The sequence below is a fragment of the Pogona vitticeps genome, chromosome 11, assembly GCF_051106095.1.
Source record: "Pogona vitticeps strain Pit_001003342236 chromosome 11, PviZW2.1, whole genome shotgun sequence".
Lineage (NCBI taxonomy): Eukaryota > Metazoa > Chordata > Lepidosauria > Squamata > Agamidae > Pogona > Pogona vitticeps.
The window spans coordinates 5717265-5742422 of record NC_135793.1 but is presented as its reverse complement, the minus strand read 5'-3'; the positions used below and the strand labels follow the sequence as shown (position 1 = coordinate 5742422).

Sequence of the window (25158 nt, the reverse complement as noted above, 5' to 3'; positions counted from 1 at the left end):
TTTGGTTGTTACCTCTGGTGCTACCTGGTGGCAGACATACCACAGTTGTGTGAGCATCTGGCCTGTGTCCTGCCCCCCTCCCTTGTGGACCCTTCCGATTCCGTGGACTAAGGTCCAAGCTTCCCCACTATTCCATCCATCATTCTCTCTCCAATTCTGGAGTGGTTCTCCTGGCCACGTAAGATCTCCCGCCCATCTCCCATCCCTGCTCACACTTCTGGTTTTTCTCTCTCAGCATTGCGGGCAGAAGAACTCATCACTCTTACAACCTTTGAGCATGGATTGTCTAGGCATTATATATGCTCAGATGTGATCCGCACAAGAATACTTGAGATGCATGTACAGGTCCGTAGGCATGAAGCATTGTTGATTTGAGGGACCCTTGGTTGACTGGGGACAATGAATAGAAAGGATTAATCTTGAACCCTTTCCCCTTCTCTTTCATGCTCATAGAGTTCTTTCTCCCATCCCTTCCTTTTTTCTCTCTCCTTATAGTTTCCTTCTCCCTTTCTTCCCCCTGTAGTTCTTCAATTTCTTTAGAGACGGGCATGAATCTTGGTTTGGAGGTCCATTCCAGTTCATACGCACAGCACCACAAAGGCCACATATTCCATTCCCCTGCCTCCCCGGCTAATGACCGACAGACCAGCTGGTTCATGCTCCTCTCCTCCTCCTCTTTGGCGGTTTGACCAGTCCCTGGCAGGAGCATGGGCTTGCCTGTCCCGCCTCCTTCTCTGAGTGGGCAATCAGCCAAGGAGGCGGGACAGGGACGCCCGTGCTCCTGCCAGAGACTGGCTGAACAGCCAAAGAGGAGGAGTACGTGATGGCTGTTAAGTGGGGGAATCCAGCTGAGGAGGTGGGGAAAGGAAATGAGTGGCACCTGTCAAGGCATGTCTACGAACCAGCACGAACCTCCGAAACAAGGTTCATGCCCATCTCTAATACAAACCTATCCAGCTGTGTTTGCCTGTTATAGATTTCTTGAAAGCTAATAAAAGTATTTCTTTGAAATAAATTTTTAAATGTTGCAATATATTACAATCATTTGGAGTCTTAAGAAAGACTGGAGGTCTCGTTTCTGATTTTGGTTTTATTGCCCCTTGCGCTTCAGTGAGACACAACGAGGTTCCTGTATATTTATTCTGTCTGTGTTGCTGTTCAACACAATGTCAAAGAGAGAGAACAATGACGATGATGGCTGTAATGGGCTCTAAAAGCATCTGTCTTTTCCTTGTGTAAATAAACCAACATATGGATGACATGATGTTCACGTCAGCATGAAAGGATGATGTTTGCTGAGACACAGTGGGAGAATTAATGTATCTGGTCTGGAAAGAGGATATTACTTGTGACTTTGGGGGGTTGGTGTTGGCAGGCTTAGTGGCGCACAAGAAGCATTAACAACACAGGACAATGCTAACAGGACATTTTCCTTTTTTATTCATTGTGAAAAACTGTCATGTGTTAAGTAGTATAAATGTCACAAATTACGTTCTAAACAAAATACCATAAAATATCTGCTTTCCATCTTTTACAACAATAACAAAAAAATCAAGGATTTATATTTTTGTATCTCTCTCTGTTTTTATATATATATATTAAGAAAGCACTTTAGACCTTTACACGGACAGCCTGACAACAGAAGGTACTTTAAGCTGTAAACTTTGTGCAAGTTTTTTTTAAGGACAATGCATTAAAATCAAGCATCCATACCATTCCAGTTGTGTGTGTTTTTTTCCTGAAAATAGTCATTACAGAGATTCTTCAAACACTTTTTGACAACAGGATATTACAGAAACATAGAGCAAAAGGGGTTGATACCGGCAAGAATAGACAAAGGAGTATATCAGAATTATAATAGAGATTGATACCTGAATGTAAGAAGACGGAGCTCTCATTCCGGTTAGTACACTGATGGGTCAAGTATTGCCCGTCGCATGACAGCTGGGCATCCTGGCATCCGTTAGCTTACCAGGCACATCATGTGGTGTGTAAGGTGAGCAATCCCAATGATGCCATCAGGTCAGGACTTTGCCATCAGCAGAATAAGGGAGACACCCAATACTTCCTAACACAGCAGGACTGGCTGACCACCTTTGGAAGTTAAGTGAACTAATGCCCAATGCCTTTGAAAGAGAGTGTTGAGGCAGGGCCATTAATGGGAGTCTAAAAGAAGCTTGGTCCACTTGAGTAGTCAACCTGCCTCCCTCCCAACACACTCCGGGTCCACTCCTGCTACGGACGGCAGAACCAGAAGTGCCCGGAAGCTCGTTCCTGGTTCCCTCAAATTCTTATTTTCGATCAAAACAAGGCACAAGGTGCATCTTGTGTTTAAGGAGTCCAGAGGGGTTCTCCATTTTGGGCAGGAGAGGATTTCCAAGGCTCCAGGGGATGGACACACACACACACAAGGGTGAGGCCCACGGGTGGCTCAGGTCTGCAGGTCCTCCCTGGACATAAAGTGACCCACGCTTGCGCCGAAACGAAGCGTGGGCCCTACCGAGCATTCAATACAGAGGTGCAGTTTGTAGGATCTTCCCTCAAAAGCCTCCCCACCAAAAGAGAAAAATGGGGAGCCGGGAGGCGCAAAAAAGAGATCACACATGCATGCCGGGCTCACACACATAACATGCATCTGCATGGAAACCATGCTACACACGTGATATAACGTGAGCGGTGGAGAGGAGGCGTGCCTTCCGCTCCTACACCATGCAATTGCCAGCCTGCTATGTGGATAAACAGAGCCATGGGTCAAGGGCACCACTTGGAACTTGCACAGAGTATACCCCATAGCAATGAAATTATGGGTGGATTCCACCACTTGACACATGAGGGCCTCCTTTCCTACATAGAACACTGCCTTATTCCAGGTGGAGCATCTAGTTCAATCTGGTCCTCTTGGGCATGCAGTAGAGTGCTCCGAGTTCGAGGGAAAACAGTCCCTTTCCAGAAATGGAGACTCAAGTCACAGGACTCTCTGTCAAGTCTGACTTAAGTCACACCAAGTGGTTAACCTGGACTTGACTCAGGGTTTTTTTTTCCCAGTGATTAGGATTCAACATTTTTTTTTAAGAGACTCAGAAGCCACCCTCCCTTTTTTCCTGGGGAAAAAATCTCATTTTTAATAGGGACTCAGACTTGAAGCTTGGGACTTGGGACTCAATGCCTAAGAGTCGGACTTGGGACTTGAACCGAAAGATTTGCCAACATCCCCGTGCTTTTCCCATCATGAGCTGAGGTCTTTCTCATCTGACACGGGGTCTTTTTAACTGAGGCTGCTGGGAACTGAACTGGCCACAGCTCCACGGGAGAGGGCGCGGAATGACAGAAAGGGCTTGGAGATCAGTGAAAGAGCATGGGTTTTATGAGTAGAAGATCTGGGTTTCAGCTCACTAGTCCTCCAGGCAGACCTTGTCTCAAAACGCTACAGAACTCCTGACAGCAATGAAGACCCAGGACAGTGTCTGGCCCTCTATATTATTCCATTGCAACTCCTGGATGACAAATGATGAGAAGCAATAAGGGCTGACATTCCATGGTATCTCTTGGATAAGGCTGCCCACTCCTGGCATTGAAATGACCCATCGCGTAGACTCAGTTAGAAGGAACTATGAGAGGATTCAATGACTGAAATCCAGGAGTCAGTTGCAACCAGAGTAGACCCATTGAATCAGTGGAGATTTGGTAAGGCAACTCTTCCATAAGCTTCGTTGATTCAATGGATCTAATCTAGGTTGGTTATCGGCTAGATTGCGGCCAATATAAGGCAGTGTCTTATGTTTCTAACTTGGGAATGTTTACATGCTATCTATCACCCTAACCTTAAGCATATGTTTTTCCACCGAATGTTTATCCTGCACTCTCATAGCCAATGACTGCTAGCTTCTGTGCACACAGAAAGCTGAGCATACGACACTGCCCGCCCCCAACATTGCTTAGATAAGTGAGTATGTGGGAGGAAAGCAATGGGCTGATGATTCTTCCCATATGGCCTGTACACATAAGAAGTGGAGCACTGCTACCATAACATGCTTTTTAAAAAAAGAAAGAAAGGTCCACCAGGCAGTACCGTATTTTTCTGTGTATAAGACTATATTTTTATCTAAAATATTTAGACTAAAAATTGAGGGTCGTCTTATACATGGAAGTAAGCTGAGGAGAGAACAAAAACAAGTGGAGGGGAAAGCAGGGATCAAAGCGATCCTGCAGTGCTTTGATCCCTTTCCCCCTACACTTGCTAATCCCCACTTAAATGTCTTAATTTTGGATTAGAAAAGTGGGGGGCGCGTCTTATACATGGGGGCATCTTATACATGGAAAAATACGGTACATGGTTTTTGAGCTCACCCAGAGTTGCACAAGAACACAACTGTGTGATTGCACACCATTTACGGATTTCAATGCCATATTCACAAGTAGTGTTCTCAGTGTAATACACCGAGAACCTAGAAATGAGATTTTTGCATGGTAGCTCCTAAAATCAAGTTTCTCAAGCAGCATTTGTTTGCACATATACGTAAATTCCCACCCAGTAGTGATTGTATTTTTAAACAGAACCGACACTATCATAAAACATTTCCAAACCCACTCAGTGTTAGCAGAAAGAATGCAATCTTTGAAAGGAAATGCTTACAAAACATGATCATTGTTGATTTTATATAGATAAGTTATATACAGTGATCCCAAATACTTGCTTTCTGGTGACATTCAGTTGCTACTTCTATGTGAGAAATACAAGTCCTTTAAGTTTTTCAATTTATACCTGAGACGGGGTTGGGTTTTTTTTTTTTTTGTTTTTTTTGTTTTTTTTTTTTTTTTTTTGCATAAGGATGTCCTTCATACAGGATAATATTGTACACCTATGTGCCATCGTACATCTTCTGAACCAAAGGCCATTCACATCAAGTGGAACGTTTCCACTGATTTCTCTAGCATTCCATTCCAGACATACTGGTATAACCTGGATGGATTTAAACATAACCAGAAGATAAATATGGAAAATGAAATGGAAGTAAGCAGGTTACTTGATCAATGTGATAAAATGGCATTGTACAGGTACAGCTCGATTTTCAAAGTCCAGCAGATAATCCAAGGCACACCTAGTGAATAGTCGCCTAAACTTCAGTTTCCAAAATAAAACATGAAAAGGTTCAAACATTCAGAAAGTCAAGTCTGAGTGCTACTTTTCAAAACTGCTGCCAATTTTGTGTGTGTGTTTGTAATTTTGCTTTAGCCCGAGGGTTAAGCCGAACTGACTCTCATTTCCTCTTCTGTGGGGAGCTCCAGATTGTATATAGAGATGAACATGCACTGCCAGTTCAGTGGATGTGATGGCTCAGTTTTCGGCCGAAAAGGGTATTGGGCAATTCCCAGCCCCACCTCCTCTGGCAGGCGGCCAATCAGAGGCAGCACCCCAGCATCCCTGCCCTGCCTCCTCTGGGCACTGCCTCTAGTGGGCGCCTGCTAGAAGAGGCAGGGCTGAGAATTGCCCAATACCCTTTTCGCCGAAGAACAAACCAGCGCAAACTGTCAAACCAGCGGTACGTGCCCATTTCTAGGTGCAGTTAAAGTATGTCCACAGCATCCTTTCCAAAATACAACCCATAGGATTCTTTAGGGAAAGGAAATACATGCGAATAAGCCCTTGAGGCTAAACCCAGTTAAAACGGAACCGTCGAATCACTGGGATTCACACATGTTCCTTTCATTCAGTAGCCCTCCTGTATTTGGGACTGGATCGAGTTAACTCACAGATAGAGTTTTACTTTTTACCCAGGCAGATCTACTACACTTATTCCCCTTACTCTCCTGTGTAGTATCACGAGTACCAGAGATGGAGGAAGTTAGGTTTCTTTTTATCGGACTCCACCTGCTAGAACCCCACAACCAGCAGAGCCTCCTCAGTGCTGCTTAGATCATAATTAAAACACTTTGATATAGGAATCAAAGCTGCGCTCTCACATTGTCCTGAGAAGAATGTTCTCACCCAACTACGAATCCCTTGATTGCTCTGTATGGAGCAATGGCCATAAGATGATGGAACTGGCATAATATAATGCAGACACCTGGCATGTGCATAACTCAAGGACTGGGAGACAGTGAGAGAAACCAACCAACCAACCGCTGTCTCTAAAATTCTCTTAAGCCATTCAATCAGAATTTCCCAATCTAGATTTGTTGAATCGGCAGGCTTTCTTAAAGGAGTTCTGGAAGTGTTTGGACAGCATTAGGTGGCATCCAGCTATCTGGATGTTCACATTGACAATCGCTTCTTTTTTTTAACTTCAGGTAGTAGAAGAACTTGAAGACAGAACGGCAAACAAATAAACAAAACTACATATATTAAGGCAAATAGTTAGATACATGATCAATAAGCAACGGAAAAATAACCAACAGAAAATGACCCATGGCTTCCACATGGATGTTTTTACACATGCAATGATATCGTTGCATTGAGGTAACATCTTAAGGGCTCAGCTGGGTTCACAGTCACATGAATAAGGTGGATTTCCTTCCTCTGCAGCTTCGGAGATTGCCAAGGCAATCCCAGGGAAGGTATGAAATGATTCTTCAGGCGCATTATGTAGTGATTTCTCCTGCCTAGAGTCTATGGAGAAATCTTGCTATGCTGAGGACGCTTTCTCAATAGTTTGGACAAGTATAACCCCTCACCATTGGTCAAGCTGGCTGGATCTGAGGGGAGTTGTCGCTTAAGACGTAGGAAGTGCCCCAGCTCAGCTTTGCCTCGTTCTACACAACGGCAATAGCTCAGCCAGGGCCTGATGGATCAGACGCACAAGGTCCGTCTGTGCCACAATGCTGCTTTCCTACAGCGACAGACCACACAATCATTGCTTTCCCATTCTGCCCACGTGAGAAAACGGGAGGAGGCACTTGGGCACATTGAAAACACACGTTTAGTAAACATGCCATGCACAAAATGGCCAGTCCGCATAGACTGCCCAATCAAGAGAAATGTGGAATGTTCTATTGACAGATATGTACACCTTGATGAAAAATGTCTCCAGCGGAGGGGCCCTTCATGGATCCAGAAACTTCTGCCTCCCCTTCCAAGGGACAGCGACCACACTCAAGAGCAGGCTAAGGACATGTCCCCCAAGTGTTAAAAATGCTATTTACAGTGTCCAAAAGTGTCGTTTTAAAAGACTTATAGATTTGGGTAAGACATTCCCAGGTCCCTGCTAATCCTTAGGCTGATCTGCCATTTCTCTTTGGGCTTGGTCACATTTACCAAAATGGAAGGGGACCCAGTTATTGGTACTCTCCTTTATTTCCAAGCAAAAGTATTTGCGTCTTTTCATTTAATTCGCTTACTGGCAGGGTGTGTCATTGGCAGTGGAATGAGGAGAACGCAATCCACTTAGAAGTTCCCCCTCCCTATACCCTGTTCACGCAAATAGGTGCCACTTAAATCACGGTTTATTTCAATGGGGCTCACAGAGAACTTTCTGCTGAGTTGTGCCCTGTATAATTTTGCTCTGAAATGGGGCACCCAACAGAGATTTTCTTTCTTTTACCCGAGAAGCACTCTAGTTTACTCGACAGGCCCTGTACAGCTCCACCTACCATTCCCTGGGCTAGGGTGGGCATTACTAGGGAGTAAACCAAACCTTTTCCTGTGCTAGAGGGTAAGCCGCACCACACTGGAAAGAAAGAAAGAAAGAAAGAAAGAAAGAAAGAAAGAAAGAAAGAAAGAAAGAAAGAAAGAAAGAAAGAAAGAAAGAAAGAAAGAAAGAAAGAAAGAAAGAAAGAAAGAAAGAAAGAAAGAAAGAAAGAAAGAAAGAAAGAAAGAAATTATGGATGGAAGAAATTAAGGAAGGAAGGAAGGAAGGAAGGAAGGAAGGAAGGAAGGAAGGAAGGAAGGAAGGAAGGAAGGAAGGACGGACGGACGGACGGACGGACGGACGGAAGGAAGGAAGGAAGGAAGGAAGGAAGGAAGGAAGGAAGGAAGGAAGGAAGGAAGGAAGGAAGGAAGGAAGCCATGCTCTAGCCACACTTGAAGGCTCTTGAGCTTCTCCTCCTCCCAGCATTCTCTACAAATTTCCATTCGTTGCTCTACTTAGCACACCCTACCACTGATGGTTGACCACTAGTGGCTGAGCCCATTAAACAGCTGCAATACAGAGAGAGAGGGAGGGAGGGAGGGAAAACACCACGATGCACATGGACATTTTTAAAACATTTGCCAGCCATTCGACGCGGTTATTTGATAGGTACTTCATTCAACGTGTTACGTCACTATTTCACGAGCAGCCTGAAGGGCATTTCAAGTGCTTGACCCCTTGAAGAGGTTTGCAACATCATGCACCAAAACAAACGAAGAAACCAACAAACCAATGATGCCTTGGGAATCAAAAATAATAGGAAAATTAGCGGTAACGGGAGCTTTATTGTGAGGAGCATGGGGCGGAGGCTGGAAGGGCTGGGCTGGGCATCAAGACAAAGCAAGAAGATGCCCGTGCTTGTCAACTACACCATGCCACTTTGCAGGTGTATGTGAAAGGAATACGGCTGATAGATAACGGGGGGTTGTCCATGAGCAATATAATAATTGTTGAAGTTCCTGTCACTGATGTACGGAGCAGGCTGATAGTAGCATGTGACGTTGGCTGTGTTGGGGATGATGTTCTGCTCCCCAAGCACTTTGAGAGCCAGGATTGTGATCATGTTCAGGGTCTGCCTCCGCTCGTGTCCCATGAGGCAGACGGTGCTTTCGTTCACAACCCCGCGCAGGGTCATCAGGTAATCGTACTTGCTCTTCTCTTCCCCGATGAAGTGGTTGCGCAGGTAGGATTCGATCTTCCGCTGTTGCTCCGTCACGTCCGGGAAATCGATGAAGAACCTCGAACACATGTACCGTTCCAAGGATTTGATCTCGGCCTCGTCCACCGGTTTAAAATCCCGAACCAGGAGGTTGCTGTATTTCAAAAGGCCTCCCCCGCGGATCTCTTCGGGGTTTCTGGTTGCAATCACTTTGTACTTCAAGTGGTCCATGGCCTCATCGAAGTCTCCATACATGCTCTCTGCAAGAATGGGCGGGTGGGAGCCCTTGGACAGTTGGCTGTCTTCGTGCGTATAAACGTCCAACACGGGGTCCAGGATGATCTGAAAGGAGTCGATGCTAAACTCAAACTGGCGTCGGAGAGAGTTGACGAATTTCAGCTCAACGTTCTTCCCACTGTTGTTGGACAAAGAGATGAGGCTCCAGCGGTCATGATCGGTGGACACTTTGACCATCTTCTGAACGTAGGCGTCCTTCATGGTCTGCGCCGTGATCTTTTCTTTGTTGACGCATTTTGGCAAGAAGTCCAAGAGGCAATTCAAGACGGACTCCTTCACCACCTGGAATTCTTGCTCACTGGGAAGTTCAACCCCAAAAATAATGTCCAGATCCTTGTAGCTGGTGCCATTCTGCTTCACAAGAATGTGACTCGCTGTGGAGCCGTTCAGGCGAATGTCCCTGATGACGATGTGTTTCTTGACCAACTGCTCCTTGACCACACAAATGATATCCTTCAGCTTTACCTCCAGGGTTGGGAAATTCCCTCTTCCGTGAATGGGGATCACCTCTGTCAGGACTTGATCCAGTATTTTGATTTGTTCCCAAGTGAGACGGCTGAATCTGTGATCTAAGCCCTCAGTCATAATGGAATCAGGTGGCAAACTAAAAGAAAACAGAGGGGGAAATGAGTCAGGAACACCCAAAAATACTGGAAGGAAATGGAAACTTCAGTTGTAGGACAAATACAGAGATATGTATGGTTGCATTGTGAAGGATGGGCAATTTTATCCAAACTATGTCTTCTCCTGTCCTTTACCTCAGGATGCGTCAGCAGCTGTTCTCCATATAGGACCTTAATGTATAATGACAGAAAAATGGAATAGCAGATGGTGAAATAGCAAATTATTGAGGGAGCACCCACTGTGACTGTCTGTTACCCATTCATATGGGGTGAACCAAATGCAGTTCTCTGGATATTAGGAGACTCTATCTGCCATCTGCCCTCGCCAGCAGTACGAATGCAGAGGAATGCCGGGAGATGCAGCTGCACAACATCTGGAAAGCTATGCTTTCTGCTTTAGAGCAATCCCTGTGCAAGATGCACAACAGTGGAGCTGGTGGCTGTTTCCTTTGCCCTTTCTTGTGGGTTGAGAGCCTTGAAAATGGATCTTGCCGATCCTTCATCCTCCTCTCCCTCTCCCCCCCCCGTTTGTTTACACACACCCCTTCCTCAAGTTCTATACCTCCCATTCCACGGTGCCTTAGATTTCTTGCCTAGCAGAAAACAGAGATGAGGAAGAATGTGAAACTCCTAGAAAAGGAGGCTGTTGCCATGGAAACCAGATATAACGGAGAAAGGCATGATGCACTAGACGGAGATGCAATCAGTCGGCTGCCTCATGAGTCAGATGATGAGGGCGCACCTGACTGACTGGCTGACTTTAGCAACCCTGGATTCCTGCACCCACTTAAATTAAGGTACTGTAGTTGGCTTTTAAAAAAAGCACTGGTGCATCTTTATTGACTTGAGCAAATCCAGACAGTCTCAAGTAAGATTAAAGCATGCAGCTGCATATTCCTATGCGAGCTGATTCATTTCTTATATTTATTTGTTCATATTTATAGGCCACTTTTCCTCCAAAGAGCTCAAGGAGGTATTCATGGAGTTCTTCTCAATTTTTATCCTTTCAGTAATCCTGAGAGGTAGGGCAAGTTGAGAGAAAGGTCACCCTCGGATTTTTAACAACTGAAGAGAGATTTGAATCCAGGTCTCCCCAGGTCTAGCTTGACCACTGTACCACACCTGGCCCTTCCTAAGCTGAATTTCCTGAACCCATAGATGCATATTTAGGAATGCATCGCTTCCTTCAGTCATTTAAGAATCGCATTGGTTGATTCTGGAGTCTTTCAGTAGCATTTCAACAAACATATTAAAAATGATGGTGGCAATTTTACACTGTAAATATATTTTCATAATGGTTCCCAACGTTGAGTCCCAAGATGTTCTTGGACTACAACTCCCAGAAGCCTTCACCACTAGTTGTGCCGGACAGGCTTTCTGGGAGTTGTAGTCCAAGAACATCTGGGGACCCAAGGTTGGGAACCATTGATATAGATACTTATATCAGCAAGCATGGTAAACGTTTGGATTTTGATAAACATTTGTGGGTTGGATGTGTGTTAAAACAGCTGAGTGACAATTAAAACAGTTGAGAGATGTAGAAGAATGTCTATGAATGGATTGGTTAGTATGGTTCTTGGCTGGAAAGTTTTGTGTTGTATAAAAGCGGGGGCTGGGCCATATGTGGGTCATGTGATCACTGAATTCAGTAAGAGTATGTTAGGTTTAATGATGTTAGTCACAGCTCAGTGGGTGCTGTTTAGTGAAGTAGTGGTGGGTTATAGTATATTCTGTCTGGAACTTGTGTAAACGCAAGTGTGTATGTATGTGGGGGCGGTGGAGAAAACTGGATTGGTTTAAATTATAGAGGAAGAAAATTAAAGCTTATATTTGTGTGACAAAGCATTGGCGTTGTTCTTGTAGTTAATTTTGCCTGTCTGTTTAATGTTTTCATTTCCTTTTATTATTATTTTTTTACATAGGAAACTACCATGTATAGCTGGGTGGACAGCAGACAGACCATCAACAGCCCACCCTTCTATAGGCAGAATCACACTCCTGGAAGACTCCAGATGTCATGGGTTATGTTTGAATCAAAGTAAAAACAAAGCAATTAAATGTGCTGCATATATAATGCCCCATAATGCTTAAAATACTCTCTTTACCATTTAATTAGGCAGGCTACACATTGCCCTCTCCCCCCCACAAGCGAGCTGGGTACTCAGCTGCTGTGTTCTTTTTGAAGTTGAAAAAGGAAAAAGTACTTTTAAAAAATCCTGGGACTTTTGGCCATTTGTACTTCCATTTTGGAGGGAGGCAGACCACGGTGGGAGGGTCTGTAGTTCAGTGCAAAGCTTTAGACTTCCATGTAACAGGTCAGAGCCCAGCTATAACACCGGCAGTTAGATGCACCAGGTCAGTGATGGGCAAGCCCTTTGCTGAAATCTTAGACAACCCATCACCCACCAGATCAGCAGAGGTCATTATCCGATTCATCCAACTGCAGTCAGTAATTATGATAGACTGGGTGCCCATGGACTGAGTCACTGAAAAAAACAGTTTTATATGCCTTGTGTATACATAGGGAGAAGATGAAGGAGCAGACAACAGTAGACTGAACAGCTGGAAGAGCAAGGAAGAAGCCGCCAGCTTGCTTCACCATGCCCTAACCTTTGCTCTTTTGTTCATCCGACATAGCATGAATGAAGACGAGAAAAAGCCTGGAGTGAAAAATGGCCTGCTCCCTTTTAATAACAGGCTTTCAGGTCCTGCCCCATTAAGCTAATCATTCTCCCTAGCGAGTTTGTTTACTCTTCAATCTCAAGGTAATGCATGGGTTCCTGCCCCAAGCTTCTCATGCCATTATCATCCTACTTCTCTGACAACACGTGGCAACCCAAAGGGACATGCTCTTCACCTGTCTAATGGGCTGAAAAAAAAATGGAGCAAATTCCCTTAACAATATGTGAGAGATACATTCTCCCCATGTGCGCACACACACATTTAGTCAATGTGATCGCCTGCATAGAAAATGCAGCGGGAAAGCTTAAGCTTTGATGATTCTTGACCAGAGCCTGGAAAACCTATTTGGGTAGACAACACCTCTCTCAAAAAGAGAGAGAGATGTGGCATGATTCCTTGGACGCATCATGAGAAGGCGGCAGTGACAGCATCATCCAGAAAGCTGTCTTTCAGCTATCCCTCGTGGAGGATCGTGTCCAATTGCATCAGAATATTCAAATATCTGGTTCCTCTAGCACTTTTTGAAAACCAACAGGAAAAACCTCATTCACTATAGAAGCAATTAAAAATTAGTTGACCATTCTATGGGCGATGCCATTATCTCCCATTACAGGGATACAGGGGTATAAAGGTCCGATCAGTCAGATAGATAGTGGACTGGACTGTGAAAAAAGGGGAGGAGAAGATGCTGGAGAAGACCTTCATGGATACTCTGGACCCCCAGGAAAGCAAACAAGTGAAGCCTAGATTAAGTCAAGCCTAAACGTTCTCTGGAAGCAAAAATGAAGACACGGAGACTGTTGTGCTTTGGGCACATCGTGAGAAGAACAGATTCCCTGGAAAAGACAATAATGCTAGGCAAAGTCGAAGGCAGTAGGAAAAGAGGAAGACCCAATATGAAATGGACTGACTTCCTAAATGAAACCACCAGCCTCAGTTTACAAGAGCTGTGCATAGTGGTGGAGGACAGGACATTTTGGAGATCCCTCATTCATCGGATCGCCATGAGTCAGAGACAACAACTCGACAGTGCCTAGGAACGACAGCGACTTTTGAGCCAAAATTCTTTAAGCCACAGCCATGCCGACAGGAGCTCTGGCTCAAAAGGTGATATTTCCCAAGGCTGCAACGTATGTGGAGGTTCAGCAGCTTTCTCCTGCTGTGGTGCCTTGATCGAGCAGCACGTCTTCCTGAAATTAGCAATTGAGTATTGACTTCCACTTCTTGCACCAACAGATTGTGGTGTTTGCAACATTTCTGGAGCAACAGATTGCCTCAATAGGGAGTCAGCGTGGCTTCCATGGTTTGGTAGAAGCAGCCAGCAACCCAGTCTCTGACTACACGAGGCGGACAGTTTATTTTTCCTTTTTTAAAACTTTTAGAAAAAAGAGTCTGTAGTGGAGAGCATCACCGAACTCTCTTGATGCTGCTTCTCCATTGACAATGGAGCAGGAAGTAACACGGGCAGCAGGTCGTAGCTATGCTCCTAGCAAGGTCCCAAATGCAGCATTGCTTAGCCACTACAGGTAACATTTCCTGCTCTGTTGCATTGCCTATCGAACATTTGCTATTGGAAGAAGCAGCAAGGCACCTGTACACCCCTGTACTACAGGGCCCTTTTCAAGTAGTTAAAGATCAGAAAATAAAACCTCTGTCCACAAAGCGTGAGACACCACTATCCCCAGAACCAAGTTCATATATAATGATCTCCCTTGTTCTTCATTGCTAAATGTCTTTCTGGATAGCGCAGTGGCTTAAGATCTCTGGCTGCGAAGCCAGATGGTTGGGAGTTCGATTCCCCCTTGGGCCTCCTTGAAAGGGGTTGGACTTGATGATCTATAGGGTCCCTTCCAGCTTCTGCAGTTTTGAGATTATAGTTTGGCTGTGCTTGTCAGGGCTGTAACTAGGGTGGAGCTGGCTAGGTAGCTCATTGCGTTAGGTCTCTGACTGTGGAGCCTCCAGTGAGCCTCCAGTGAGCCTCCAGGGAGAAGAGCCAGCCTGGGTAGCCTTGGGCCAGCTGCACAGTCCCAAGATTGCCCCTAGAGGAAAGGAAGGGTAATGCACTTCTCTATTGAAAGAGAGATGCCATACATCAAAATTGACTTGAAAACTTTTATCATCATCATCATCCATTTATTTAGATCTGTCCCAAAGGACAAGAAACACAAAGAAATGAAACACTGCTCTTTATTGGGCTGCATCTGGTTTGTGTAGACACAAAGGCCTTTGTGAAGTTCAACATTTTTTATACTGAAAGAGTGGAACATATAGAAAGTGTCACGCTTTCAATGTAAGTGTGAAACTCAGAAGTTGCACGCTTCAATTCATTTTAGGATTATGTTAGCAAAATATACCATGTGTATGTCCCCACGCCACCCTCCTGCTGCGAGGGCTTCGTTTCCTCAACCGTTTCTAGGAAGAAATGAACAGACGCAAACTTACAACGGCAGGATTCTTGCCAGGCTTGCACTTTGATAGAGTCAACGCAACGATGATTCAGTGAATCTGGCAAACATACAAATGGTCATCTTGCCACCAGCGAAAGCTTGGACCTCACAAGGCAATACTGCAAGGAGAAGACAAGCAAGATGAGACGTCAGCAGTCAGAAAAAGTCATCCATCAGAATTCTAACTTTGCTTTCATAACGGTGTCCTTTTGAGAGACAAACACCATCCTGTTGATTAATAAAAAACTCAGCACCCAAAAAAGGAGGACAGAAAGTGGAAATGGATTTGCATTAAACCATTCTAATATATACGGTATGTTGTTGCTCCGTGCTGTCAAGTCAGAACTGGCTTACTGCAACCTTAACTGGGCTCTCCGTGTGAGATATTTAAGAAGTGGTTTTACTCATTTTACTCCCCCCAGTGAGTTTCCATTGCTCAATGGAGATTTGAACCCAGGCCTCCTGAGCCCTAGTCCACTACACCACCCTGTTAGAGATTCTGTATATTTTGGTTCAATCACCAATCCATCTGGAGACTTCCGACAAGAAATCAGAATAAAACTGAGACTCAGAAGGGTAGCAATGGAGGAATTAGAAAATATTTATTTATTTATTTATTTATTTATTTATTTATTTATTTATTTATTTATTTATTTATTTATTTATTTGATTTGATTTGATTTGATTTGATTTGATTTGATTTGATTTGATTTGATTTGATTTGATTTGATTTGATTTGATTTATACCCCGCCTATCTGGACCGATGGACCACTCTAGGCGGCTTCCAATATAAAATTAAACAATAAAACACAACAAATACATGGCCAATACAAAACAACTAGAATAAACTAAAAAATAGGAAAAATAATAATAAGAAGAAAATCAAGAATTGGCTGGAGGGAAGGCCTGAATGAATAACCATGTTTTTAATTGGGTTTTGAAGATGCCCAGCGTAGGGGCCGTGCGAATTCCCGGAGGGAGATTGTTCCAAAGGCGAGGAGCCACCGCCGAGAAGGCCCGGTTTCATGTCTTCTCCTTCCGGGCCTCTCTCGGCGTCAGGCTCCTCAGCCTCACCTCCTGACTCGCGCGGGTGATCCGGGTAGACCTTGGTGTATAAGGATTTGTCACTGGAGAACAAAACCAAGATTGCCCACCCCCTTGTATTTCCAGTCAGTATGTATGGGTGTGAAAGCTGGACAGGAAAGAAAGCTGCTGGGGAAAAATGGATGTGTTTTGAAATGTGGTGCTGGAGGAGAGCTTTGCAGATGCTCTGCTGGAAAGACAAACCAGTGGGTCCTAGATCAAATCAAGCCAGAACTGTCTCTGGAGGGGAAAATGTTGAAACTGAGGCTGTCCTACTTTGGGCATCATCCCAAGAATACAGGATTCTCTGGACAAGACAATAACGCTGGGAAAAGTCGAAGGCAACAGGAAAAGAGGAAGACCCAATACGAGATGGACTGATTCCCTAAAAGAAACCACAGGCCTGAGTTTGCAAGAGCTGAGCAGGGCCATCATCGATTGGAGGCGACTGGAGGCACATAACTAGAACAAACTGATTTCATTCAATTCTAAGCCCTACAAGCTTAGTCTGGATCCAAAACGATCAGATATATCCAATTATTAGATCCAACTGGAGTATATACATTGGATCAACAGCATTTACATTAGGGTGAACCCTATAAAATGCGTGATTTTTTTTAAGGTGCCACAAGATTATCCCTTTGTTTTTGCTGCTGCCACCTTACATGTGCCAGGCTTCCTTCATTTGTATTTTCATTCATTCAGAAGAGTGATTTAATGGTTCTTTCCTAATTGGGATTAACAAATGGATTCACGCCTGTATACTTTGGATTAGGTTTCATGCTGATTATTCAAGTATACTGGATTAACTACTAATTTCTGCCCCCCCAAAAGCATCCGTTCAAAAAGAATAAGGCTAGTGGGGAATTATATAGTATCCAGTAAATCACAGCAGGACAAAACCAGATAATAAATCACCCACAGCCAAATAGATACTGTCTAATAGGGACAATTTGCCTCATTTAGACTATCATTATGCTCGTCATTAATATGCGTACACATTAATGTTCCAGTGACAGACATTATACTAATTAATCAAATGTAGTTCCTTCCTTAATTACATGAGTAAAGCATTTGCATTCTTAATCAAGTTGACTTAGAACACAGTGACACTCCCACGTACAGTACTTTGCTTAAACAGTTTTTTTTAAAAAAAAATAATTCCCATCTTTATCGTGTGCGCTAGCACAGAAATATTTTCATCTTAATTGTGTGGCATGACTGATGACAGGAAAAAAAATTGATTTCTTGTCACTCTGTTGGAAGACTGCAAATATCTCCCTGATGGAAATGTAACTTCACTTATAACACAAAGCTAAAGTTTCCCTCAAGTTACAAAAGCTACTTGCACAACACTTTTTCTTTTTGAAAAAAAGAAAAGAAAAATATAGCAGGAACCACCACCATCCCCATCCACTGGATTAGCACCTGTGACTTATCCACTTCCTGGAAATATTAAATTAAAAAACACAGAAATACATATTTCCACTGTGTGTTTACCAGAACTAGCCACTAGAGGGGGACAGAGTCAATGCTATGTTGAATATTTGCTACATCCACATTTTTTGGCATTGGAGGGGTGCATGGAACTGATCCCCTACACACATCATGGTCCTACTATAAAAAAAAAAAATAAAAAGGTGTGGCACCTCATAAAGATCAGCTGTTACATTTTAATGTGAGCTTTCAAGTCCACTTCCTCAGACAACTAATCAAATGCAGTTCCTTCCTTAGTTTCATGAGTGAAGCATTTGTATTCTTAAGGAAGTTTGCTTAGAAGACAGTGACACACCCACCTACTTTGATTAGACATGTGTTTATAACACAGTCCTTTTATGCAGAGAACGCCAGGTTCAAATTAACATCTGACATCTCTTGATGGAGCTGGGAAAAAACTCTGCTGCCAATTCTGGAGAGCCCCTGCCATTCATGGTAGATCAGTGGTACTCCATCGTTGACGTGCCAGATGTTTCAGCCATCATTTGTTGGGCATCCCAACCAAGACAATGAACAAACATCCTGAACAAGTCTGAAACATCCACGTACAGCAGTGCTTCCCAACCTTGGGGAATCCAGATGTTCTTGGACTGCAGTTCCCAGAAATCCTGGCCAGCACAGCTAGGGGTGAAGGCTTCTGGGGGTTTTAAGTCCAAGAACATCTGGAGATACAAGGTTGGATCAATTAGCTTAGTCTTGAATAGAAGATAAAAGTTTGAGACCCATTTCTATAGCTGATAGAAAGTTGGATGGATCAATCCTCTGACTGACCGGCTGACCATCTGTCCATCCATCTATCATACTTTTTTATGCCCTTATAACCAAGTTTAGTGAGAGCCCAGTTCTCTGGGGACATACAGCTTGCCTAAGAGGGCACGGGACGTTGCCCCACCAGCCATACATACACTGGTTGAACTTATCTGATCTCTTCCATGGGAAGCCAGTACCTGCCTGGCCTCTGTATCCAGGTGCTCCAACCCACTGAGCTACACAAGCACAAATCCTCTTTAAACTGGGAATGCAGAAGAACTCTGTCTTGTCCTCAGCTTAGACCCATGGTGTGTCTAGCCAAGAATTCTTGACTTTCAGGACACGGAATCCTCTCTGCACGCACATGCTATCTGGAGATCTCAGGGACCCATCACTACTCCTGAGCAATCCCTAGCATTCCATCTAGCCGATACGAAGAGCGAATGTTGCAGTTCAAAGCAGCTACGTTGCTCCCCTTAGGATCAAAAATATTAAGGAGTCAGGAAAGAGTTTGGGAATGCAGATTAATTCTTTGAATCCACAGCTCTTGGAAGCATGCTGGTTTGGGCCACCGATACAAGACAAAGGGATGCAAGCAGGACAGAGAGAGAGAGAGAGAGAGAGAGAGAGAGAGGTGAAAGAAAATAATGAAATCAGGAGAATTTGTAATGGAAAGGTGCAAGAGCCCTTCCAGTTTTCACCCTCTTGCCACCTGAGGAACCTTGCTGGTGAATGCTTTCTACGCAGCTTCAGCTGCCTGTGGTGACAAAGAAGGAAACGAACCCTTCATCATTCAGCTCCTTTCGACAGCTTCCTGGCAAAGCCAATAGTTTTTCCAGTGATTCATTAATGAAAATCTCTCCCTGCTGGAGAGGCTGGGAGGGAGGGGAGGGCAGACAGGGCCGGCTTGAAGAGGGCCGAGCAAAGCCCGGAGTGGGGGGGGGGTTCATTGAGGGAGTCCGGGGAAGCAGAATGAGGAAAAGCAAAAATGGGGAGGTGACAGAAGGGGAAGTCAACCTGGGAAGAGAGCAACAGCTACGTGCGCCCGGAGGAGAAGAAGTTATCGAACGACGAGTGCTAGAACACTGAGCTTAGAGAGAAAGATGCTGGAGGGACTGAGAGCCACACAATCTTGCCTTCTGCCCCCTCCGCCTCTTCGAAGGAGCTCAAGGCAGTGCCCATGGCTGTCTTCCTCCTCCACTTTCGCCCTACAACAATAACTTGCCAGGCAGGCATAGGCTAGGAGAGAGCATGGCCCAGGGTCATCACCGTTTTACTGCATGGCTTGGCGAAATCTTGATCCTCAAAACCCCCACCTCTCCATACAACTTTCTAATCCTGGAGCAGCACCTTGATGCTGTCCAGAGGTGTATGACTACAACTCCCATCACTCTGCACCTTTTGCCATGCTGGTAAGGGCTGATGTTCAGTTGACTATGACAACAGCTGGGGGAGAGGGGGGCACCCTTCTCCAGCCCCAACTTTAATGAACACAAAGGTTTTCCAAATAGAGGATATTCAGAAGCATTTTACTCTTCCCTTCCTCTAGGGGCGCTCTGAGACTATGGATTTATAATCATCTATTTTCCCCTCCTCTTTTCCAGTTCTCTAACTCCAGAAACAAATGTTCCTGGGCTAAATCTGATGATAGTCCCAGCTAGAACAGACACACTAACAGAAGCAAGATGTGTTAGTGGCACGTGATGCAAATTCCTTTGGCTTCAATGCATCGTCTCTGGTTTAAGGCTAACCCTCTTACTTTTTTATTACCCTTCCCATTTCCTAGAGTTGAGGAAAATGTCTGCAGCCTCTTCTCTACAATACCAAAGAGTATTCATAGCTTGGAGATGGTGTTTGAAAGGGATCCAGGGTTCCTCGTAGATCAGAGGATGCTGAAGTCCTGACGTGGCTAAGAGCCAACATCCATCTATGTATCCACCCATGTTCAACATCCATGAGGTTCCACATTTCACTCCCTGGGCAATGAAAAGAGCCCAGGCAGAAGGGATGAGAGAGATCCGGGAGGGTTGCTACCTCATCAGAGGAGGTGGCTTCAGATGCCCTGAAAGGCACATTTCATGGGTTCAAGAGAGCAACTCTATATCCCAATTATTATGTAGAAGTAATCTGGAAGAATCTCATAATGCAAACCTCAACACGTTCCCATGTTGGTATATTTAAAGTGCCATCGATTTATTTTGAGTTATACCCTGCCTGTGAATTCTTATACTTGAATCCATTTGGTCGGCCCAGTGAAGGTAGACCCACTGAATCTATGGAGCATACATACATACATGCAGGCTCACTGTTTTGTAGATCCAGTTAGCCTGCTCCTAGCTGTGGATTTTGACTACAGAAAGTGTATTGTTTTGCAAACTACATAGCAGTATATACATTATCAATAGACATTTACGCTCTGTCACAGCAATATATATGCATGTATTGTATCAATAGAGATCCACGCTTTGAAGCTCAGGAACTGCACAATGCCAATGTAAACAGAAGGATACTGTTGTTCCCTCTTTGAGGTTCTAACCCACGAAAAATAAATTTCACCCCCAGCCACATCCTTGATGACATCCAGGTCCTTAAGAGGCTACCTCATTCGCCTACAGATAAGAACTTTCCAGAGACTATAAAAAAGAGAAAAAAGTAACAATGGAACACCTGTAAGCTGCAGGTAAAGGAAGATGCTTTATTCTTCCTTCCAAACAATGTGTTTTCCAAATATTTTGGGTTATAACTCCTACGAATCCCACCAAGCATGAACAATGGGCAATGTGTTTGTCTAAAACATGTGCACCCGTTTGTACTTAGAGTCCCTAAGAGAGTACCTGAGAGAGCCAGATCATCTTCGTGCATAATTTACCCAAAAGATGAAACTTATATTCTACATAGCATGCTTGGTTCTTCCTCTGCTTTTTCCTTCGGCTATTATTATTTTCAAAGGGACATAGATTTTTTTAAAAAGAAAACACCTCTCTATAACTTAGCTCCTAAACCACTTATACAGAACTCAAGGATTCGTTATCCTTGATGCAAATCCTCCCAAGCAGCTGTGTTCCAGCTGTTGCTTTTCAGATGTGCTGAACCAGAACGCTCACCAACAACAGCACAACCAACAACACGTCCACTAGCTGACGTGGAGGATGCTGGTTGAGTTTGGTAGGAGCTGCGGTCGGACATACCTAAAGTGTACCAGCTATATAGATGCATCACTCCCGTGTCACAGAAAGCACAAAACGGATGCAGAGCTGTGACATCTCTATCCAAAAGGCAGACTTATAGAGAACATCTGGTTAACTCTGTGTTTCCCAACAACCTCGCAAAAAGTACATCTTAGACCATCCCCAAGGATGCTTTAGGACGGTCCAAAGATCCTGAAGCATTCGGGGGCCCCCACAGCACTTCTTTACTCAGAGGGGGGGGGGATGAGGGGAAAGTCTAATAGATCACTGCATCTTCTAGCCCTCTCCACTGCTGTTTGCTCTGCGAAGCAGCCACGCAGGAGACATTCGTGGTCAATGGGAGCCATGCCGTCCCTCTGTTTTCCCATGCCAGGGAGGAAAACAGGACAACGCAGGTTAGGGATCGCCCTCCTGCCTCCCCATTGAATCTCCCCTGAGAGGTGACGATGGAATCGTGGTCACCAGCCCCATGGGGTTTACTAGTGTGCCAGAGTTTAGAGGCTGAGGGAGAAAGGGACGTCTCGAACCCGGCCACCCTGCGTTCTGCAGCTCCTGAATACAGAACTTGAAGGTTCTCCTGGGAAGTCTTTGCTCTCCAGCATGTCTCTCTAGGACTGTATGGAGCTAGATCCAAGAGACAAATCTTGCGTGACCACCTGGTTTCCAGATTCTCTAAGCTGTAAGGAGTACAGCATTGAATGCCACACAGGAAGAGGAAGAGCTACTGGATAACTCAGTAGTTTAGGCATGCAGAGCCAGAAAAGTTGGGAGTTCGATTCCCTACTGTGGCTTCTTGACAAGGGCTGGACTTGATGATCTATAGGATCCCTTCCTGCTCTGCAGTTTATTCTTACTATTACGGGACAACTAGGTAGAGTCCCTCTTTCCACAGCTCGCCTCCTGGACATCACGTCTGCTAATGGCTATGACCACCCCGCCTCCATAGGCCAAGGATCACCGAGCATACCTCTCCAAGATACAGTAGGTAGCAGGGAATCCCCTTAGCCGATCCTTCTTCCCCCCCCAACCGCCGCCCCCCTACTCCTGCCCCTCCGCTTGGAGAGCCCAGCACTCACCGGGGGTGACTTGGTGGCGGCGGCAGCTCCGGCTTTCTGGCTCTCCCCCTTTGCGCCCCCCAAGCAAGCAGGCGAGGGGCTGGGGAGAGGCGCCCCTCACCGCTCTCCGCGTCCCGCCTCCTGGCCTCTCCGGGGTTCGGAGCCTCCCGAGCCGGGGAGGACGCCTGAGGTCGGAGGAAGAGCGAGATCGAAGTGGCCAGGGGTTCCCCGGGACTCGCCAGCCTGGGTCAGAGTCCGGGGAGAAGAGGGGGCTGGCGTGGGAGCCGGGGAAGCCCCAGAGGCGGGAGGGGAGGGAAAGGACAAGGGGGGAGAAGCTGCGCGAGGAGGCACGCGGGCGCCGGGGCTGCTGTCCGCCGCCGCGGTGGTGCTGAAATGAGCCGCGGCTCGCCCTGCCTCGCCCGCTCGCCTGCCCGCCTCCCCCGCGCAGCCCTTGTAGCGTAAAAGGGTGGCCATGGCAACCCCGCGTCACACCGTTCGAGGTGGGGCTGCCGGACGGGGCTTCCCTCTGGCGCCCCACCCGGTGGGGGATGGAGGATCGCGGGGGGGGGAAGGAAGGCGGCAGAGAAGGGGGGAGAGGACGAGCTCTTTTCTGGGGGGGGGATCAGATCTCCCCCACCCCAGAGAAAGGGACACCCACCCCCAGGCAGGTGCGCCACCCTCTCCTGGTTTCCCCACTTTCCACCTGGTCAATTTCACTGGCCAACATGGTTGCCTGCCTGCAGCTAACACAGGGCTGCTCCAGGGTTCCCACTTAGGGACCCTCTCCGTTCTTTCAAAGTCAACACTTTCGTTGGAAGTGGGTTCTACCCTTCGGGGGGGGGCTAAGCCCAGCATGTGGTGGTAGACTCTCCTTCCTCGGGGTAGGTTTGAGTAGAGGTTAGATGCCCCCCTCCCATCAGAGATGCTTTAGAGGTAGATCTCCTGTATTGGCAGAGCATCGGATCAGATGATCTTCTGCAGGGTCCCTTCCAGCTCTGCCATTCTATGATTCCCTGAAAGTCTGGGATCATCTAGCCGCGAGGCAGTCACGGTCTAGCCAGGTTGCCCCTAAGAGGGTGAGAATGGAATTCTTCAGGGCCAAGAGTGTGAGGACAAGGCAATCTTCGGGCAAATCTGTCACAAGGGGTGCCAGCTGAGCCTGACAAGGATTTCAGAGGCTGGTTAGTAGCCATCATGGCTGGTGGACAATGTGGGGAGGTGGGACAACCAGCCACAGCCATTGTGGGACACCCCCAAGGACTTGGGTTTCTTGGCTAAAGCTGCCAGAATGATAGCTTGGGAAATTCCCGATGAATTCTGGTAGCTGGAGTGAAAAAAAATCCAAATCTTCCATGCTTAATTATGAGTGCTAGAATCGTATTCTTCAAGCCAGAGAAATGGTACAGTACAAAGGCAGAAGAGGATTCCTCACCAGGTGCCCACAAACACTAGGACTCGTCTACCCCATAAGACTCGGGTTCAAGTCCCTCTGAAACTCACTGTGTGGGTGATCTTGGGCCAATCCCTCTGTCACACAATCACTTTACTCACATGGTGGTTCTAAGCATAAAGTGGAGAGGTCATCATTGATACAGGCCTGGAAAAATGGGGCAACCTATAGGTAGCAGGAATCTGCCCAAGACCATCTGCATCAACGTTTCTGTTTCTTCCTTTCATGGAAGTCCTCGGTGACCGTAACTCAGCACTGAATGTGATTCCAGACATTGCTAACACTGTGCTTTGACCCAACATCGTCACACTTCAATGAGATGAAACACCGATAGGATTGCTCAGCACAAATTAGAGAGGAACGCAACACTCATTTGATTTAATGTGTTTGCTCATTGCCGGCCAATGAGCTTAAGCCAGTTGATTCATCCCTGAGTAATAGTCTGGATGCAGGGAAGGAAAAAGGGGGCGTGCCCTTGGCCGGTCAGAGGAAGGCAGCTGGAATATCACATGGGCTATAGACGGAATAATGGTCAATAATTGACCATCTTAACCAATAACAAGGAAGATTGGCAAGTCTTTGGATGCAAGTCCCAAGTCTGACTCCAAGTCTTTGGCACCAAGTCCCAAGTGCCTATTACGAACAAGCTGTTTTCCCCTGGAAACTAAGATAAGGAGTGGGTAGACTCTGAGGTGTGCATCAACTTCGTCATTGGGGGGGGGGGACCCTCAGTCAAGTCTGAGTTGAGTTACTGATGCAACTTAAGTCCAACTTGACAGCAAGTCCAGCAGCTCAAGTCCCCATTCCTGATCAATAGTGTCCCTAGCTTCCCCCAGTTTGTACCCAGTGTGTCATAGTGGATAGAGTGATGCGCTAGGTCTCAGGAGGCCTGGGTTCAAATCACTACTCAGCTATGGAAACTCCGGGAATAGAAATGGCGAATCCACTCCTTAAATCCCAAATTTACCTTATTTATTTCTTCATTCATTCATTCATTCATTCATTCATTGGATTTTTACCCCGCCCCTCTAGACTACGTCTACTCGGGGCGGCTAACAAGGCTTGAAAAAGCCTTGTTAGAATTTCTCTTAAGTTGATTCCAAGTTGGCAGGAATATTTACAATGGACTCGTTTGAAATATGTTGGGAGATCTTTATGGATATTATAATGATAATAACATGCCATTGAGCCAATTCTGACTTAACGGCGTCCCTTTCCAGGTTTCCCTTGCTATACAGCATTCAGAAGTGGTTTGCTATTCCCTTCTTCTGAGGGCACCGGGTGGTTCTGCAGATTGCCCA

At 45.7% G+C, this 25158-nt stretch overlaps 1 protein-coding gene across 1 annotated transcript; it reads right to left on the bottom strand.

The window, feature by feature from the left end:
• Positions 1-1417: 1417 nt before the first annotated feature.
• On the bottom strand, positions 1418-22820 carry TENT5D (terminal nucleotidyltransferase 5D). The gene is made up of 3 exons (XM_020807698.3): positions 22429-22820; positions 14829-14952; positions 1418-9685 (listed from the first exon to the last, which is right to left on the bottom strand). The coding sequence occupies exon 3, from the start codon at positions 9664-9666 to the stop codon at positions 8491-8493; it is 1176 nt and encodes a 391-aa protein (XP_020663357.3). The 5' UTR covers positions 9667-9685; positions 14829-14952; positions 22429-22820; the 3' UTR covers positions 1418-8490.
• Positions 22821-25158: the final 2338 nt, after the last annotated feature.

Coding starts and splice junctions, on each gene's coding strand:
- TENT5D (XM_020807698.3), bottom strand. CDS start 9,666: ATGACTGAGGGCTTAGATCACAGATTCAGCCGTCTCACTTGGGAACAA.